Source organism: Meles meles, chromosome 4 (genome assembly GCF_922984935.1).
Source record: "Meles meles chromosome 4, mMelMel3.1 paternal haplotype, whole genome shotgun sequence".
Classification (NCBI taxonomy): domain Eukaryota; kingdom Metazoa; phylum Chordata; class Mammalia; order Carnivora; family Mustelidae; genus Meles; species Meles meles.
In genome coordinates, this window is record NC_060069.1 from 35,911,420 (window position 1) to 35,929,771 (window position 18,352).

At 47.9% G+C, this 18,352-nt stretch overlaps 1 protein-coding gene across 1 annotated transcript in view; it reads left to right on the plus strand.

Moving 5' to 3' along the window:
- The first annotated feature begins 869 nt into the window (after positions 1-869).
- The window catches only part of TRIM71 (tripartite motif containing 71), a 67,919-nt gene continuing 50,436 nt past the window's right edge, over positions 870-18,352 (plus strand). Inside the window, exon 1 of the mRNA XM_046003249.1 lies at positions 870-2,244. Coding sequence (XP_045859205.1) covers positions 1,390-2,244 — 855 coding nt within the window. The 5' untranslated portion in view covers positions 870-1,389. The remainder of the gene's footprint in view (positions 2,245-18,352) is intronic.

Below are 18,352 nucleotides of genomic sequence, written 5' to 3' on the forward strand. Positions count from 1 at the left end.
GCGTGCACGCACTCAGCCCGAATTGGGGGAGTTGTGCAAAGCCCCAGGAGGCCAGAGCGCACGGCGCGAGCAAAGGCCGGTAGGCGTAGCGCGGCCGGGGCCACCCGAGTCTTGGTCGGTGACTCGTTTCAGAAAGAAGATGACGCGGGCCAGCAGCGTTGGCCACGCGGCTTCCGACCTCACCGAACTGGGCCGTTGCCGGTTCCACTGATTCCAGCGCGCCCCAGAGGAGGCTCCGTCCCCGCGGCTCGGGATCGGAGGGGGGACCAAGGCGAGGGCGAAATGGCCCGATGACAAAGGAAATGTGATCCCCCTTCGCTGCCAAGGTTTCAGAGAGGACGGACGTGAGGAGGAGGAGGGGCGCGGGGCGCGCGCGGAGCTCGGATAGCATTGCACGACGGCTCGCGCGGAGCGGGCAGCGGGTACATCTAATATCTTCCTGCCGATGAATAATTCAGGACGGCCCGCGGGGACCTGCGGCCCCGCGCTGCAACGCGGCTAAACCGGAGGGGAAGGAGCGCGCGCGGGAGGCGCCAAGGCCGGGCGAGGCGGGGGCACGAGGGCCCGGGGCCGCGTGGGGCGCGCGTGCGTGCTAAGCGCCGGCAGCCGCGGCCAGGCTAGGCGGCGCGCGGGAGAATCGAGGCGCGTGGGACGCGCGTGCGTACTACACGCGTGCGGCCGCGGCCGGGCCCCCAGTAGCTGCAGCTGCGGCGGGGCCGACCGCCCTGCAGGGGAGGCCGCGCCCGGCCGTGCGCAAGCCCCGGGCGCTCCAAGCCGGGCCACCCAGGAGCCCCTGGCCGCCGCGTCATGCGGCGGGGCAGCCGGCGTCGCGCGGGGGGACACGGGCTTGGCGTCGCGCCGCTCCCGCCTTTACTAGTTTGGGGAGCTTTCCTCTCCCAAGAAGAGACTAACTAAATCTGTTGAAAGACGAGCAACGCACCAAATACTCGCGGAACCAAATTCTGCTTAGCCCGCCGGGACTGGGATTGCACAGCAGACTCTACTTTGGGAGACTTACTCGGCTAGGGAGACCGACGCTCCAGCTGCTCCCGGGAGTCCTCTGACCTCCCTGCCCCCGCTCGCCCCTCGCTTGTCGGGACTTGTTCCGGCGCTCCGGCTTCGAAAGGCACGCAGCCTCCGCGTCCTCCGGGAGGAATCTGTGTCCCTCTAGGTAGTGGCATTTGATGCCCGCAGCGTCGGGGCTGGCAGCGCGCGGACCGGGCGCGACGAGGCCAAGCGGGCCGTACGGCTCTGGAGCCGGCTCCCGGATCGCAGGCCCGATCGATGCATTTTTCTGAGTGAGTCGGCGGCTCCCCCACCCACCTCGGCGGTTTTCTCCTATCCTCCTCCTCTTCCTCTCTGGTCTCCTCCCTCCGAGTCGGCTTGCAAATGGCTTCGTTCCCCGAGACCGACTTCCAGATCTGCCTGCTGTGCAAGGAGATGTGCGGCTCCCCGGCGCCGCTCTCCTCCAACTCGTCTGCGTCGTCGTCGTCCTCGCAGACGTCCACGTCGTCCGGAGGCGGCGGCGGGGGTCCGGGGGCCGCAGCGCGCCGCCTGCACGTCCTGCCCTGCCTGCACGCCTTCTGCCGCCAGTGCCTCGAAGCGCACCGGCTGCCGGCGGCGGGCGGGAGCGCGCCGGGAGAGCCACTCAAGCTGCGCTGTCCCGTGTGTGACCAGAAAGTAGTGCTGGCCGAGGCGGCGGGCATGGATGCGCTTCCCTCGTCTGCCTTCCTGCTCAGCAACCTGCTCGACGCCGTGGTGGCCACTGCCGACGAGCCGCCGCCCAAGAACGGGCGTGCTGGAGCCCCGGCGGGCGCGGGCGGCCACAGCAACCACCGGCACCACGCGCACCACGCACACCCGCGCGCGTCCGCCTCGGCCCCGGCGCCACTCCCGCCGGCGCCGCCACCGCCCGCGCCTTCCCGCTCTGCGCCGGGCGGTCCCGCCGCCTCTCCGTCCGCACTGCTGCTGCGTCGGCCTCACGGCTGCAGCTCCTGCGACGAGGGCAACGCGGCCTCGTCGCGCTGCCTGGACTGCCAGGAGCACCTGTGCGACAACTGCGTCCGCGCGCATCAGCGCGTGCGCCTCACTAAGGACCACTACATCGAGCGCGGCCCGCCAGGTCCCGCCGCCGCGGCCGCGGCGCAGCAGCTGGGGCTCGGGCCGCCCTTCCCTGGCGCCCCCTTCTCCATCCTGTCGGTGTTCCCCGAGCGCCTCGGCTTCTGCCAGCACCACGACGATGAGGTGAGTGCGCGGGCGGCCTCCTGGGGGGCGGGGGCGGGGCGGGGGCTTGTGTCCACGGAGGACGGGCGTGCTTTTTCGGCAAGGACCTCCGGACGGGTCCCAAAGCGGGGTGTGGCGGGATCCTCTCTGGATTTGTTGTTTTCCTTTGCCTACTTTGCGGATGACCAAGGAGGTCATCACCTGGGAAGTGTGTGTGTAGAAGTCTGGCTTTGGTGTGCTTGTTGCGAGGGGTCGCGGAAGAGTTTCAAGACGCGGAGTCCCCTCTTTTCTGTATCTGATTTTTTGTATGGCAAATTGTGGCAACTGTTCTGTTCACTCAGCATGCGCTGGGAAAAGCTAGGGGTGTGTGTTGCGGGGGAGCTAGTCTCCGTGGGCGAGGAGAACCCTCTCCCTTACCTTGATGGTTCTTGAGGTTTGGGAACACCCCCTCTTTATGGATTTTGATTTCCTCATTTCTGTTTGACAAAACGTGCAGACTGTTAAGATGCGGGATGAAAGAGTATCTGTGTAGACGTGGTCCCTTGTACAGCACTCCCCAGGCCTCCCGGAATACTGAGTGACCTCCTTGACCATATTTTCTCATTTTTGTTTGTCATACTCGTAGATTGTGGTATTTTGAAGGTAGGGTGTGAGCCCGGATGGAGATGGCTGTGAGGGTGTGCAGTGCGTGTGTCTGTGTAGACCTGGTTTCCACGTGCGCGCTTGAGAGAGGCGAAATAGGGGGACCTTGCCCATTGACCTCACCGAGTTGGGAGCCCTTTGGGCCGCGGTGAGCCCTTTGGGCCGCTCACGCCTGCCCCGACTTCGATACCCTACAGGAACTGGTTTCCCTGGTTGGGGAGGTGTCTCCACCCCGCTCAGCCCGGGGCTCGACTTCCCGTGGAGAAAAACCAGACTCATCTGCCGCGGCTCGAACCCCGGGGGCGCAGGGTCCGAGGGCTGCACTGCAGCCTTTGGGTTTGAGTTCGCTTTTCTGGCTGTCGAATAAACCTTTCTTTCTTAATTCTTTACACCGTGTTTGACTTCCACTTACCTGAGCCCACTACAGCAAGGGACCAAAAATTTGGAGGAGCCGGCTCTGCTGGGAGGGTCCTTAATTTAAGTCATCTACCTGGAGACCCGTGAGATGTGTGTGTAATAGCTATTGGTCTTGGAGGAAGAGCAGATGGCAGAGGCTTTAGAAATCCTAGTGGGAGTTGCTGTCTGCGAGTTGGAACGGACGTGCTGGCACCGAGCAAGGCAGAGGCTTGCACAGCGCAGCCTTTTCCATTGCTAACCTGTTATTTGGGGGAGGAGGGCGGAGTTATTGCCTGATCGCGTTAAGCCGGAGTCTCCTATTGGAAAAAAGTTGAAATTCTAATCTACTTGTTGTGGGCGCTGCATTTTAAGTTTCCTTCTAGGTATTAAGCTAGGGGGCATTCTTTTCCTTGGTTTTTAAGCTTTGGGTAGACTCATCTTAAAAGTTTCCACATTGGTAGGTCAATGTTTGTAGTCTGTTCTTTTCATCACTTTTAGAAAAATGAATGATTGAACTAAATACCGATCTTGAAACCCAGGAATGAAAAGATGGAGTCAAATCACTTGAAGATTAGGGTCGCATGGGATGGGGGACGGTGAAGGGAGGGAAACAGCGTTTGAATCCGCCACAATTTCCTTTCTGGGAGGGGCCTGTTGATTGAATTCTCCCTCCCAGCAGTTAAGTTTAAATGTCAGGTTTTATTTATATTCCCAGTTAAAGATCCACATTCATTTTATTTGGGCTAAAACAGAAGATGCTCAGTGTTGCCAGACTTGTAAAAAAGTCTTATACTTCTAAAACATTTATACACTTTTTTAAAATTATAAAACTATTCAAATGGTGTGAGAGAGTATAAAGTGAGAAGTGAAGCTCCCCTCGCTCTGAAGGTTCCTGGATGCCCTGAGAACTAACATTATAAGTCGTGCAATACCAGGTTGAATTTTGGCAAAGACATTAAGGTACTACATTGTTTTAAACTAAATATTCTCTAGAAAATGAAATTTTCTGTTTTGAGCAGAATTCTGCTTCCCCTCAGTCATTCCTTTAAAAGAAGAAAACTTGGAAACTAATGTTTAGACCTTTAATGCAGAGATCTGCATTTAGAATGCTAGAAATTTTTATTTTAAAGGTGACAGATCAGTGCTGCAAATAAAGAACCCAAGTGTTAGAGAAACCACCAGGTTCATATAGTGGTCCCACTCAAATTCTTTCTTTCTAAGAAAATGATCAGGAACCGTTTGGGAATACTGTTCTTTTTAAAAACCATGCCTCTGACTGGGAAAGGAGCATGAAGGCTCTTTGGAGGGTGACTATCTACTATTTGACTGTGGGATGGAATCTCTAAACCCACCTATTTTTCTGCATTTGTAATCTACCTCGATTTTAAAATGTTCTTTACTGAGTTGCCTTCTGTGTCAACAGCCTCCATTAAATAATTCAGGGTGCCCCTGCCTTACAGTGCTGCCACCTGACCTTGGGGAAGAGGCTGGGACCGTGTGTGCCCCCATCCCCCCGCTTTGATTTTTAGAGAGGGTGCCTCCAACAGTTGGACACCCAGGGATGCTCAGGCAGCCAGTAGGGTCTTTGCCCACCGCTTTCCTTAAGAATCCCCCTGGAAATGGCTCGTCAGTAGGATTGACCAGGTGGTGTTTTGAGAACTTGTTTTAAAATGTAACTGCAAAACCTCAAGAGAATTGGGTTTTCCTACAGAATGGAAAAGGAATTGTGGCTCACTTACAAAACGGAGGTGGGGTTTTTCGCCAATTTTGTGCCATCGAATAGTCAATTCAAAGGCCTGCTGGCGCCAGACTGGAAGGGCCCGCAGGCCGGGAAGTGCGGGGCCGCTGGCCGCGCGGCGGTCAAGACAGGCGGGGGCCCGGGAGGCGGAGGAGGTGGCGCCGCTGTGGGCCTCCGCCGCGACTGGGCCAGCCAGCCTCGGGCCGCCTTCGCTGTGCGGACTCCTCTCCCCGCCGTGGCCGCTCCTCTCCCCGCGGGCACCCGAGAAAGCGTCCTCTAGAAAAGGGTGTGCACGTATTTTGGGCGAGGAGTTGAGTTAAGTGCGTCCAGAGGCGTGCTGCTCCGGCTGCTTGAGGAGTGCCCTAATTGTATTTGTGATGTATAGGATGTGAGCCCTTTGCTGCCTTGGAGGCGACCCTGGAAGCACAAATCTCGGGTGGGGGCGGCCAGGGTGTGTGTGTTGCGTGTGGGAGGGCTGGGCATCAGCATTCTGTAAAGGGCAGCAAGCAAACTGGGATCTGAACGTGTTCTGTCTCCTGGAAAGGCCCTGTCACTAGCGATGGGCGGTGGGGGTGACACAGTTGCCATCTTGAACCGAGGGAAACATTGTAGCTCAGCCCACCGAAGATGGCAATATTGTTCCCAGTTAGGCATGGCCCGCGGGAGCGGAATTTCCTGAGTCTCCAAGATGGAAAATAGGGTGCGGGTGCTGATACAATTTATATTTAGTCCCTGCGTTGTGCTTTAAAAAAAAAAAAGTCTTCCTAGAAATATTAAGTTCTAGAATTCCAACCCAGTATGATCCTGAATATTGACCCTTCCATCCTGGGCTTGGGGATTGTCTTTCCCTATGAAACCACTCAAACCATTCTGAGGAGGGCTGTTTGCTGCCTTATAATAATTGGTTGTGGAATGAATTCTAGTATCTTATTTTGAATAAGTCATGGTGAATGGGGGTATTACCAGTACTGGTACTAATGTATTCTACATTCCTAAAGTCTAAGCTTCTTCAGGCATGCATCCCTAGTGTAAGCATGTTTTTAAACTGTTTGTATATGCTTTGTAAATTACAAAATGTATACCAAAAGACATTTTGTAAGGACAAGAGGGAAAAAAATGAATTTGTGTGTTCTAGTATTTCTGCACCCCATCTTACATGATTTGATGGATATATGTCTGCTTAACACATACATTTCCTCTATTTGCCAGAAAACCGAAATTGCCATACATACCTTGGAAATAATTGGAGCTTGATGCTTTGAATCCAGTTCAGTGGGTAGATGCCTATAGATTGAAGTCTCTTGAATTAAGAAAATGCCTGATGAAGGTCTATGGGAGAGAAATGTTCATTGTTGCTATCTGAATTCCATAGCATTGAATGTAATCTGTGGGTTTTTTAAGTTTGAGCTGAGGAATGTGCCCAGCCTTCTATTAAAGTGCATAGGGATGGATTTTATCAACACAGGTCCATTAGGTTACCTCACAGGCATAAGCTCATCTAAAATGTGCTAGTCATATTTGAGGTCAGTGTGGTATCAGCAGTCTGGGGAACCATTTGTGACTGCTTTAGCTTCCCAAAAAGTAAACTACACTGGTTTTAGGGTTGCATAGACTTGCTTTTGGTCTGCAAAATTTTTGTTTCCAATGCTCAAATTCTTTGGAGGGGGGGCAGTGAAGATATTTTAGGAAGAAAACAGGCACTTTCTCCCAGACTGCAGTTTTTCCATTGATATTACTATACATTCTTTATGATTCAGGTGCTTTCAAGTTAAATCCTAGGACATGGAATAAAGAAATAGGGAAAGTGTTTGAAGATAAGAATAAAATTCCCTTTATACACCCTAATTCTCTCTCCCATTTTAGCTACTTATAAATGTTAAGAGTCCTTTCAGCTTGAAGGACACGAAAACCAGCATTAAAATGTATAGTTTCCTAAAGCATTACTTAAAATGGAAACCACTTTCTTCTCACATATAAAATTGTGAACATAGCTGTTCAGCTTTTTGTGTTGTCATTTTACAAACATTGTACATACATAGAAAGGGAGTTAGCTTTTGGGGGAAGCTATAAATGAGGAGGTGAAATAGTTAAAAATGCCTTTGTTGGTTGAAGTAGTTTGCCAGGAAAAAAAGGGTTTAAAAGTTTTTCCTATTAAAGAGAAGTTTTAACTTATCAAATAATTTGTCTCTCTAAAGTTTAACCCTCCCCTCCCCGATTTTTTTTTCTCTGGTGCTAACTTAAAAGTCACATGGTTTGCTTAGTCTTGCTCCGTCTCAGTTCCTCACCCAGGGCAGGGTTTATTTTAGATGCATTCATTCTTAGTGAATAAAGGACCATTTTGGTGTCATTCTTTGTGACACTTAAGCAAAAGGTTGAGAAGTATCCTACCACGCAGGCAGTTTCAAAGTAGTGTTCCCTCCCCCCAAACACTAACAAAGAGTCAGGCTTGGCGCAGTAAGGCTGTTTTTGCCATCTTGTTATTTTGCAAGAGAGCAAAAGAAAGATACTGATAAAGAATTACAGTTGCCTAAAGGGAGCAAGATGGCCACCCATTGCAGCCCACTCTTTTCCCCTTTCTCTTGACCTTTCAAGCATTGTGACTTGCAAGAGGAAGCTTGATCCATCTTTCCTCTTCAGTTGATGTGACCTCGTGCTTGTTCAGCACTAAATTATTCCTCTCCCTTTGAGGTTTTGTCTATACCCACAAACCGAGTTGACTGAAACCAGATTGACTATTTTGACTGACAGGACTCTAGAAAAATTGGGGAGGAATGGGAGGTTGAATGCTGGCTATTTACATCTGAAACTCTCTGACTTAAACCTTGTTCCAGTGTAATTCTTTCCCTTCAGATGCCATCTCTAGCTTCCCTGAAGGTAGAGTGCAGTGAAGCGCTGAAGATTCCAATTCCTGGGTTTCATTTCCCATTGAAACCCAGCTACAATTTTGGGAGATCCATATTTAATCTGAATGCTAAAAGACCAATAATGTTTTGGTTTTGTCCTCCTTAATGTGAAGTTTCTACTCACCTCAGCCAGTGCTTTATTGAGCACTGAGCTCAGTACCTGAGCATCGGGTCCCACAAGCAAGTTCTTTTTTAAGTGAATCTGTTTAAATGATCCCAGTTTAATGACCAAAAGGCACAAAAAATTGGCAGCCAGTTGTAATTTGTTCAGAAACATTTTTTCCACCCAGATGGTCCTCAGGAGTGATAATCTTTAGCGATAAAGTTACTGTTTTCAGTAATACATCAGCAAATGAAGTTATAAATACTGGGCTTCACCATGAAAAAGGGGTAATTCTTGATTGTGGTTTATCCACACAGGCTTCTGCAGAACAGCACATTCTGTCAACATTAATGGAATTTGAATGAAGCAGAGCAGGGTACACAAAAGAGAATGAAGTGGGTCAAGGTCAGTTGTGAACAGTGAGGACATTCTCTGTGGCTCTGACACCTCGTGGATTTTGAGGGCCCCTGAATGAGCTCTGGCCCCTGAGCTTGTGAGGAACCTGTGGGAATAGGACAGGAGCTCCTGTGCCTTCCTAAATATGTCAGCCACTGTATCCTTTGGCTATTACTTTTGGAAAGTTTAGCCTTAACCATTTGCAGTTTTTCTTGACATGTCAGTGGGTTTGGGGAACTTTCATACTTTTACTTTCATACTCTTTGACTAATTGGATAATCATGAAAATGCTTTTGTATTAAACAGTATATACACGTAAGGATGCCTGCGTGGCTCAATCAGAGGTGCACGTGACTTCTTGATCTCAGGGTCATGATCCCTGCATTGGGTGTAGGATTACTTTAAAATACTTATTTTTTAAAAAATTTATTTTATTTTATTTCTAAAATTTTATTTGCTTATTTGTCAGAGAAAGAGATTGAGAAGAGAGCATAAGCAGAGGGAGAAGCAGGCTCCCCATTGAGCAGGGAGCCCGATATGGGGTTCAGTCCTAGCACCCTGGGATCTTGACCTGACCCAAAGGCAGATGCCTAATGACTGAGTCATCCAGGTGCCCCAAATTTTATTTAAGTAATTCCTACATCCAGCGTGGGGCTCAAACTTATGACCCCAAGATTAAGAAATTGCATGTTCCTCCAACTAAGCCAGGTGCCCCTAAAATAAAAATCTTAAAAAAAAAAAAAAAAACCCAAAACTACACACTTAGATTTTGCTGCTAAATATGGTTCTGAGGACTTCTTCAGCACAGGTGTTACAGTGTTTTTAAAAATGAGAATTAGGGGGTACCTGGGTGGCTTAGTGGGTTAAAGCCTCTGTCTTCAGCTCAGGTCATGAATTCAGGGTCCTGGGATCAAGCCCCACATCAGGGCTCTCTGCCCCCCACCCCTCTGCCTGCCTTTCTGCCTTCTTGTGATCTCTGTCTGTCAAATAAATCAATAATCTTAAAAAAATATATAAAAACGAGAATTGGGACTAGCTGGCAGTCATCATTAGGGTGGGTTAGCCCACATCTGCAAATTTGAGTCTGGGGCTTCTGCCTCTCTTTGGGATCGAGAGCTTTGTCTCTTAGGATCATCTGTAGGCTTGTACCAAAAATGCAGCCACAAGATGTGGACAAGTGTGGAGCAGAAAAATGTGGATATGGCAAGGATGGTTTTATTTACCTATTTAATAGAAAGAGAGTGAGCAAGAGAGGGAACACTCTCGTGGGAGAGGGAGAAGCAGGCTTCCTGCAGAGCAGGGAGCCCAGAGCAGGGAGCCCAGTGCAGGGGTCCATCCCAGGACCCTGGGATCATGACCTGAGCCAAAGGCAGAGGCTTAACCCACTGAGCCAGCCAGGCGCCCCAAGATGGTTTTAATAGTAGTCCTGTGGAAGGGTTTGTCCAGGTTGTGGTGCTGAAGCTGTTTCTTATGATGTTACGAAACTGCAGACTGAATGAGGTGCTGCCACCGGCGGGCTCTGGGATTGTATGAAGTGTGTGGATGCTGGTTACTCAAAAGACTCAACATCTTTTCTCACAAGACAGAGCACATCTTTTCTCCCTCTGTCAGAGTCCAACCAGGGACTCATCTGGCTCAGTCCCTGCTTCCTCCTCCCCTTCCCATATACCAGGAATTTGGGTTTGAGGCTCAGAGAAGACGACTCCGCAAGCAACATAGCTGGAAAGACAACATCCTAGTTCGGCCATTTCTGACAGCAGGCACCACCGGACTTGATTGATTCCATTTGAAACTATGAAAATATGGGGAGGACATCAGACTGCAGGATGTGTCCGAAGTTAGCTTTGCTGTTCGATCAGTGCAGTGAATGTGTGGACACCCAGCTCGCTGCTGACTCCTGCCAGCAGGTTGCACGTACGGACATGCAGCCCCATCCCTGCATCCAGCCCTCGCCGGTTGAGTTGTGTGCTGACCAGGAGAGACTGCCATTTTTATTCCCAAATCTGTTCTGGTCCAGTGTACTTGGTGTAATCACACAGTTGAAGGAAAAATGAAATCTGTGAAAAGTGATTTAGGAAAAATAGGAGGCCCTGGGGAAACCACAGAATAGCCCCCAATCCTTTCCCTCATGGAGTTTACACAGCCAATTTGGGATTGAGGGAATCCCTGCCCCTCAGTGGCCTTGATTTGGTTCTGACCCCTCAGTGGGGTGGTTGTGGGTACATGGAGGGGGCACATCTGTGGATGGCTGCCTTCAGCTCTTTCCCTAGTGGGAACCACACTATCCAGCCTGTGATGGGTATAATCTTGAATGGGAGCGGGGGAAGGCTCAGTACAAGCTACAGGGCAGAGCGCCCCCTGCCTGCTTCCCCTCCCTCTCTTCAACCTTGAGGATGTCCCGAACAGCTCCTTCTCAGCCACATGCTTTGTCTGCAGTTTGTGCTGCCAGACCTCTGAGTGAAGGAAGGCTTCATTTCTCCTAGTCTGGTTTTCCTATTTTGGCTTTTTGGTATTTGTTTTTGTTTACTGAAGCATAAGCGACATACTGTAAAATTCACGTTTTTTAGTGTACAATCCTGCCCATTTTGATGAGGTTATGCAGTATGTGAAAACTACCACAGCCCAAATACAGAACGGTTTTCTCACTTTACTTTCCACGTGCCTCATCCTTCCAACCTCGGGCAGCACTGATCTGTTCTTCAGGCCTGAGGCTTTGTCTCATCTACAACATCAGAACATGGAATGACGCAGAGCTGAAGTCTTTCAAGTCAGGTTTCTTCATTGGCATCGTGCAGCCCATCCACATGCTGTGGGTGTTCTCAGGTCCTCCCTTTTTATTGCTGCGTAGTTTTCCACTGTACAGGGTACCACACTGTAGACTGTCACAGGCTGAGGGGCACTTGTGTTTCCTGTTTTTGGTGGTTGTGAAGATTTCCTGCCCAGAATATGTGCAGTGCTGCCTTGAGTGTTGGTGGTCCTTATGGTACAGTCTTGGGCAGGAGTGCCCCTTCTGATCCCACAGGTTTGTGGGTGACCTTGTGTGCCTTTGAGCCTCAGTTTCCTCATCACTCTACAGAGATTGTGATGTTTGTGCTAGACTGCCTGGGCTGTCTTTTGAGAATCAAATGAAGTATTTTTTGTTAAAAAAAAAAATTGGAATGTGTTGTGTACATAAATGTAAGTGAAGAAATTTGGAAGTATAAAATGAAGGAATCGGGCTTCTGGGTGGCTCAGTGGGTTGTGCCTCTGCCTTCGGCTCAGGTCATGATCTCAGGGTCCTGGGATCAAGCCCCACATCTGGTCTCTGCTCAGCGGGGAGCCTGCTTCCCCACCCCTCTCTGCCTGCTGCTCTGCCTACTTGTGATCTCTCTCTCTGTCAAATTAATGAATAAAGGGGTGCCTGGGTGGCTCAGTGGGTTAAGGCCTCTGCCTTCCGCCCAGGTCATGGTCCCATGCTCAGCGGGGAGCCTGCTTCCTCCTCTCTCTCTCTCTCTGCCTACTTGCGGTCTCTCTCTCAGTCAGGTGGATGAATAAAATCTTTAAAAAAAATTAATGAATAAATAAATTTAAAAAAATCTTTAAAAAAAATTAAGGAACTGATATTCGGGTGGGGCCAGTGGAATCACTGGCTAAGTACCTGCCAGTCAAGTACGAGCCAGTCTGCTCTTTATTTTTGGTAATCATTCAGAATCCCCCCCACCCTTAATTGAAGTGCAGTTGACACATTGTGTTACATTAGTTTCAGGTGTACAGCATAGTTGCTCACTGAAAATGTAGCTACCATCTGTCATCCTGCAACACTTAACACTTACTGACATACTCCCTAGGCTGTACTTTTTTTATTTGTTTAAAGAGAGGCAGGGGGAAGCAGGGGATCGATCCTAGGACCCCAAGATCATGACGTGAGCCAAAGACAGAGGCTTAACCCACTGAGCCACCCAGGCTCCCTCTTCTCGCTGTACTTTTTATTCCCAGCATGCCATAACTGGATGCCTGTACCTCCCACTCCCCTTCATCATTTCCCATGTTTTTTTTTTTTTTTAAATAAATATTTTATTTATTTGACAGACAGAGATCACAAGTAGGCAGAGTCGCAGGCAGAGAGAGAGGGAAGCAGGCTCCTTGCTGAGCAGAGAGCCCGATGCGGGGCTCGATCCCAGGACCCTGGGACCATGACCTGAGCCAAAAGCAGAGGCTTTAACCCACTGAGCCACCCAGGTGCCCATTTCCCATGTTTTTTATTTCCTTTGCTTTTTGTTAGCTTTATCAGAGCTTTAGGGATTTAGAGGAATATTCTAAAAGGAAAATTTATTTTACCAGTGTACTTGGATTTTTTTTAAAAGCCACATGGGAGCAAATAAAAAAAAATCAGCCCTAGTCAGCTATGGGCCAACTCCAGTATCTGGAGTTTGGGAGGGAGTCTTGAAAAGAATCCCCACATAGAATGGATGAACTAAGGTTTAAGAATGTCCCCTTTTAATGCAACTGAAGATTAGTAGGGGAGAGGGTTTTTTTTATGTTATGATTTATTGTTGATAACTGGAAACCAATTATGAAGGGCAGCAAAATCTTCTAGCAGAAGAGAGAGTGGTTAATTCTAGACAATATTTGGGACTTGCCACAATAGCTAGTAATTTTGTAATTGTATTCATCCTTAAGTGTATAGTGCAATAAATAGATATGTCTTTATATGTAAGAACTGAAGTTACTACCTATTTTCATCTGCAGCATCTTCGCTTTACTCTTGGTTATTTGCTAACTAATTTGTGTGTCAACATTGTTAATTATACAAATGTTAGTAACATACAAATACATGCAAAGAAAGGCACTATAAATATTTGAGCATATCAGACTGAAAGTTAACACTTCAGGTCTGAAGTTTGAAAACAAAATTCCCTCTCAAGGAAGATTGGTGTTCATATTTGTTTTAGCATTCATATTCTCATTTTTTCCCCTTCCTTGATTGTGTAAGATCTACTGCAAAGCCAAGCACAAAATCTGAATTTAGTGACAGCCTGCCCATTTCATCAGTGCCTATTTTGCTCTAGCCCCATAGAACTTATTTTCAGGGGTTTTTGTATGTTGATCCGGGTGTAAAAACAGTTCTCCTTTACTCCACTCAGGAAGGTATGAAAAGCAACAAATGGGAATAAAATTAAGAAACCATGTGCAAGATCAGATTATGAAGATGAGGAGGAAGGGGATGTCTGGCTCTCGTTTAGGGGAAGAAATTGGGTTTCAGTCTCTTGGGTCCTCATTGTTGGCTTTGTAACAGTTTTCTCGTGTGACCTGATGGAGAGGGGTGTTTCATGGGAGGGGGGGCAGGATGTTCAAGGTAAAACATTTCTCTGTGGGTTCAGCAGATAAGACAAAAGTCTACATAGCTAACTGGGAGGTCCCTGTCCTGCCCACCAGGCCCTTCTCATTTTAGTTCCTTGATTTGCAGCAGCAGTGGTAAGGGTTGTCCCTGTGTGAGGGTCCTCACCAGCTCTTAGTGCTAGAGGCAGACAGGTTTACCCACAGTGAACAAAGAGGAACCCAAATGAATGAGTGCATAATAAAAACTATGGAATATTGGAAAACACTTGATGGGTGGGGGGCAGGGGGAAAGTAACTTTCTTTTTAAAATTTGGGTTCTTTTGGGTGCCTATGTGGTTTAATTGGCTCAGGTCACAATCTCAGGGTTGTGGGAACGAGCCCTGTGTCATCCCTGCATCAGGCTCTGCGCTTAGTGGGAGTCTGCTTGAGGATTTTTTTCTCTTTCTCCCCTTCCCTCCTACTTGTGCACACACACTGTATCTCTCTCAAATAAGTAAATCTTCAAAAAATTGTGTTCTTTTAACAACATTGAATTTTTTTTTAATGTCACAGGGCTTGTCATTTGGGGTTGTAATTTTTCTGAATATGTATATACCTGCATTTATTTGACCTTCCTTCCTTCCTTCTTTACCATCCTCAGCTGTCGTTGCTGAATGAACGGAAAAATAGATTTTCCTCAGGGCGGCCTTGTATTCTGCTGCCAGGAGGCAATTTGGACCAGTTACTTCTGATTTAACTATAAGTAGTATATGAATGTATCTATGTTGAGATTATCCGTAAGGTTTTTTAAAAAAATATTTTATTATTTGAGAGAGAAGCGAACGTAAGAGCTGAGCATGGGGAGAGGCAGCGGGAGAAGTACACTCCCCCTGAGCAGGGAGCCCAACACGGGGCTTCATCGAGGCACCCTGAGATTGTGACCCGAGCTGAAGGCAGACACTTAGCCAACTGAGCCACCCAGGCGCCCCATCTGTTAAATTTTTAAAAAATTTGCCCAGTCCTACTTCTTTCCTAAGTGTGTCATCCGGGTTTCTGTGCATTTTCTTCCAAATCTTTTAACATCCATTCACACACATGGGCCTATAGAAAGGTAGTCATAGAATATGTTGACATTTTCCTGTGCTGACTTGTTGGTCATTAAGTGCTCTGAACTTGGTGTTCTTAGTGTAACATTTATTTATCTGGATTTTCTCTGCATTTGGCCTCAGTGTGCATGTCCTTGTTGTTACTTCTAGAAGATACTCCATCCCCACCAAGAATTGCTAAGACCTGAGAGGTGCATTTGAAATGTTAATTTGCTCCTGAGAGCCTGCCTCCCACCAGTCACATTTCCTTCCCGCCCCACTAGTCCTTGTTGCCATCAATCTAATGGGAGAGAAATGGCTTGTCCTGTTGTTTTACTTTGCATTTCCGTGATTACTCTGAGGCGAGCGTCTTTTCATATGTTTATTGGCCATTTGTGTTTCCTCCCTGAATTGCCTTGGTTGCTGGGCTTATCTCTCCTGGGTTTAAAAAAAAAAAAAAAATCAATTTGTGGGTATTTTGGATAAATCAGAGTAGTAGCTGTCTGCAGAGGATTTCTCCGAGTCCACGTTTGCCTCAGTTTAGTTTAGCTCTGTAGACATTTTTACATTTTTGTGTGGTTGGCGATTGTCTTTCACTTTGCTTACATTTTGGGTCTCTAATCCTGCTTTAGAATATATTCTTTTTTTTTAAAACATTTTTAAAATTATTTTATTTACTTATTTGAAGAGATCACAAGTAGGCAGAGAGAGAGGAGGAAGCAGGCTCCCTGCCAAGCAGAGAGCCAGATGTGGGGCTCGATCCCAGGACCCTGGATTTATGACTTGAGCTGAAGGCAGAGGCTTTAACCACTGAGCCACCCAGGCGCCCCTAGAATATATTCTTGATATATTGTATGAGGTGGGATTTATACAAATGAGTGTACTGTCCTGTTAGCAAATAGTTTTATTCCCCGTCCCCCCTTTTTTCCTGAACCTCACATTTGTGGGAAACCTTTCTGAGTATAGCTTGTTGGCTGGGGGTGAAGAGTGGGTATATTATGGCTATTACAACTGACTTGCAGTTTGTACTGGTTGAGTGTTCGTGCTTTGTAGCCGTGTATGCCAGTGATATACCTTAAAAGTCTGTTGGATGTGCTCTGTTGTCTCTCTTAAGGGGCTAAAAAAAAAAAGAACTGGTTAATTCCACTCCCCAAGTGTAACTACTTACAGTTTGGATTGTATCATTAGTCATATTTCTTTCTTTTTTTTTTTTTTTTAAAGATTTTATTTATTTATTTGACAGATAGAGATCACAAGTAGGGAGAGAGGCAGGCAGAGAGAGAGAGGAGGAAGCAGGCTCCCTGCCAAGCAGAGAGCCCGATGCCGGGCTCGATCCCAGGACCTGGGATCATGACCTGAGCGAAAGGCAGAGGCTTTAACCCACTGAGCCACCCAGGCGCCCCTCATTAGTCATATTTCTTAGACCTGTGCAGTATTTTCTTTATGGCTGTATCATTTAATTATGATATTCACAAATGATAAAGTTGTTTTGAAGTGTCATTTACCTGTATACTGTTGTGATAGTTTCACATTCTGCTTTTTTTTTTTTAACATCTAATAATACACCTGGCACATCCATGTATGAGAAAAAACATACATCTTTACTGAGGATTAGTTTAGGCACTTTCAAACATGCTGGTTTCAAGCACACATTTTGATGAGTTTTGGCAAATTTATACACCACCATGAAGGCAACATTTCTGCCATCCCAGAAAGTGCCCGTGCTGTGGTAGCTTTTAGTGCTAATCTCTGGAGAATTTGGCCTGTTGCTTTGGTCATGGGTCTTGACGATTTACGGAAATTAAGAGTAAACCCTAGGACTTTGTGTGTGACTGAATCTCTGATGATGGAAAGTTGCAAGGTCTGATGCCTTGGTTTATTGCTGATGCAAGATAGCTGTAAAACTACCTAAAATCCTTAACCTCTGAGGCATTTTAGCCTCTGAAGACCCATATTCTCTCTTTTCTCTTTTAAACCTATTCCAGGGCCACAATGCAATTGGCCAGGCCACATTGTTTTCCAATGAGCAGATGCCTGCTGGGAGGCAGATTCCTCAAGGATTGCTTGGAAAATGTGGAAGTGAATTCCGTCCAGTCAACATACTTGGAGCTTTGAGCATCTGCCATGTGCCTGGCTCCCCGGCTGTTTGAGGACACAAAGGGCCAGAACAGAGGTTGCCTTCTGGGGACACTTACATCACTCTAAAGGGAAATAGAATTACTGGGGATTTCAAGTACCGTGGTGAATAATGTACATGTAAAAGTACTAAATTATTTTTGTTAGGTATTATGCTTTAAAAAAAATTTTTTTAAAAGATTTTATTTATTTATTTGACAGAGAGAGATACAAGTAGGCAGAGAGGCAGGCAGAGAGAGAGGAGGAAGGAGGCTCCCTGCCGAGCAGAGAGCCCGATGCGGGACTCGATCCCAGGACCCTGAGATCATGACCTGAGCCGAAGGCAGCGGCTTAAACCACTGAGCCACCCAGGCGCCCTTAAAATTTTTTTAATGCTTTTTAAAAAAATCTTAATTCCAAGGGCTTAAAAAGGGTATGCGGTGAAGTCTTAATGACACAGAGGCAGCTTCCGTGTTCTTTTCCAGAGGGAGTGTTATAGGGGAGCTAACTGCTGTCTTGTCCTTGGAGTCTAGGCTCTTTGTAGTGAACGCTTTCTTTTTTTAAAAGATTTTATTTATGGGGCGCCTGGGGGGCTCAGTGGTTAAAGCCTCTGCCTTCAGCTCAGGTCATGATCTCAGGATCCTGGGATCGAGCCCCTCATCGGGCTCTCTGCTTGGCGGGGAGCCTGCTTCCCCCCTCTCTCTCTGCCTGCTTCTCTGCCTACTTGTGATCCTTGTCTGTCAAATAAATAAATAAAATCTTAAATAAAAAAAGATGTTATTTATTCGAAGGAGAGAGAGAAGCAAACACAAGAGCCAGGGAAAGGAGAGGAGGGGGAGGGAAGGGGAGAAGGTAGCTCCCTGCTGAGCAGGGAGCCCAGCGTGGGGCTCAGTCCCTGGACCCCCAGATCATGACCAGACCCAACAGCGACACTTCACCAATTGAGCCACCGAGGTGCCCTGTAGTGAACATTTCTGAGAAAGTTCATGGCTTTTCCAGGCCTGCCAGGTCAGTTGGAGGTGACAGATTGGTGGCTTCCATTTCCAAAGACTGCCTTCGAGAAAAAAAGAAAATTGGTTCTGAGCTTCCTGGAGAACTTAAATGTACAAAGGAAATTTCACTTGGGGGGGGATGAGGGCAGTTCGTGGGCCAGTTGTTACTTATCATTCAGAACTGCCTTCCAGGGGCGCCTGGGTGGCTCAGTGGATTAAGCCACTGCCTTCGGCTCAGGTCCTGGTCTCAGGGTCCTGGGATCGAGCCCCGCGTCGGGCTCTCTGCTCCGCAGGGAGCCTGCTTCCTCCTCTCTCTGTCTGCCTCTCTGCCTACTTGTGATCTCTCTCTGTCAAATAAATAAAATCTTAAAAAAAAAAAAAAAAAAAAGAACTGCCTTCCATTGGGTGACATGTGACCCCCAAACCCGAGCACTTTGCAGTCAGTTTTAGGCAGTTTCCTT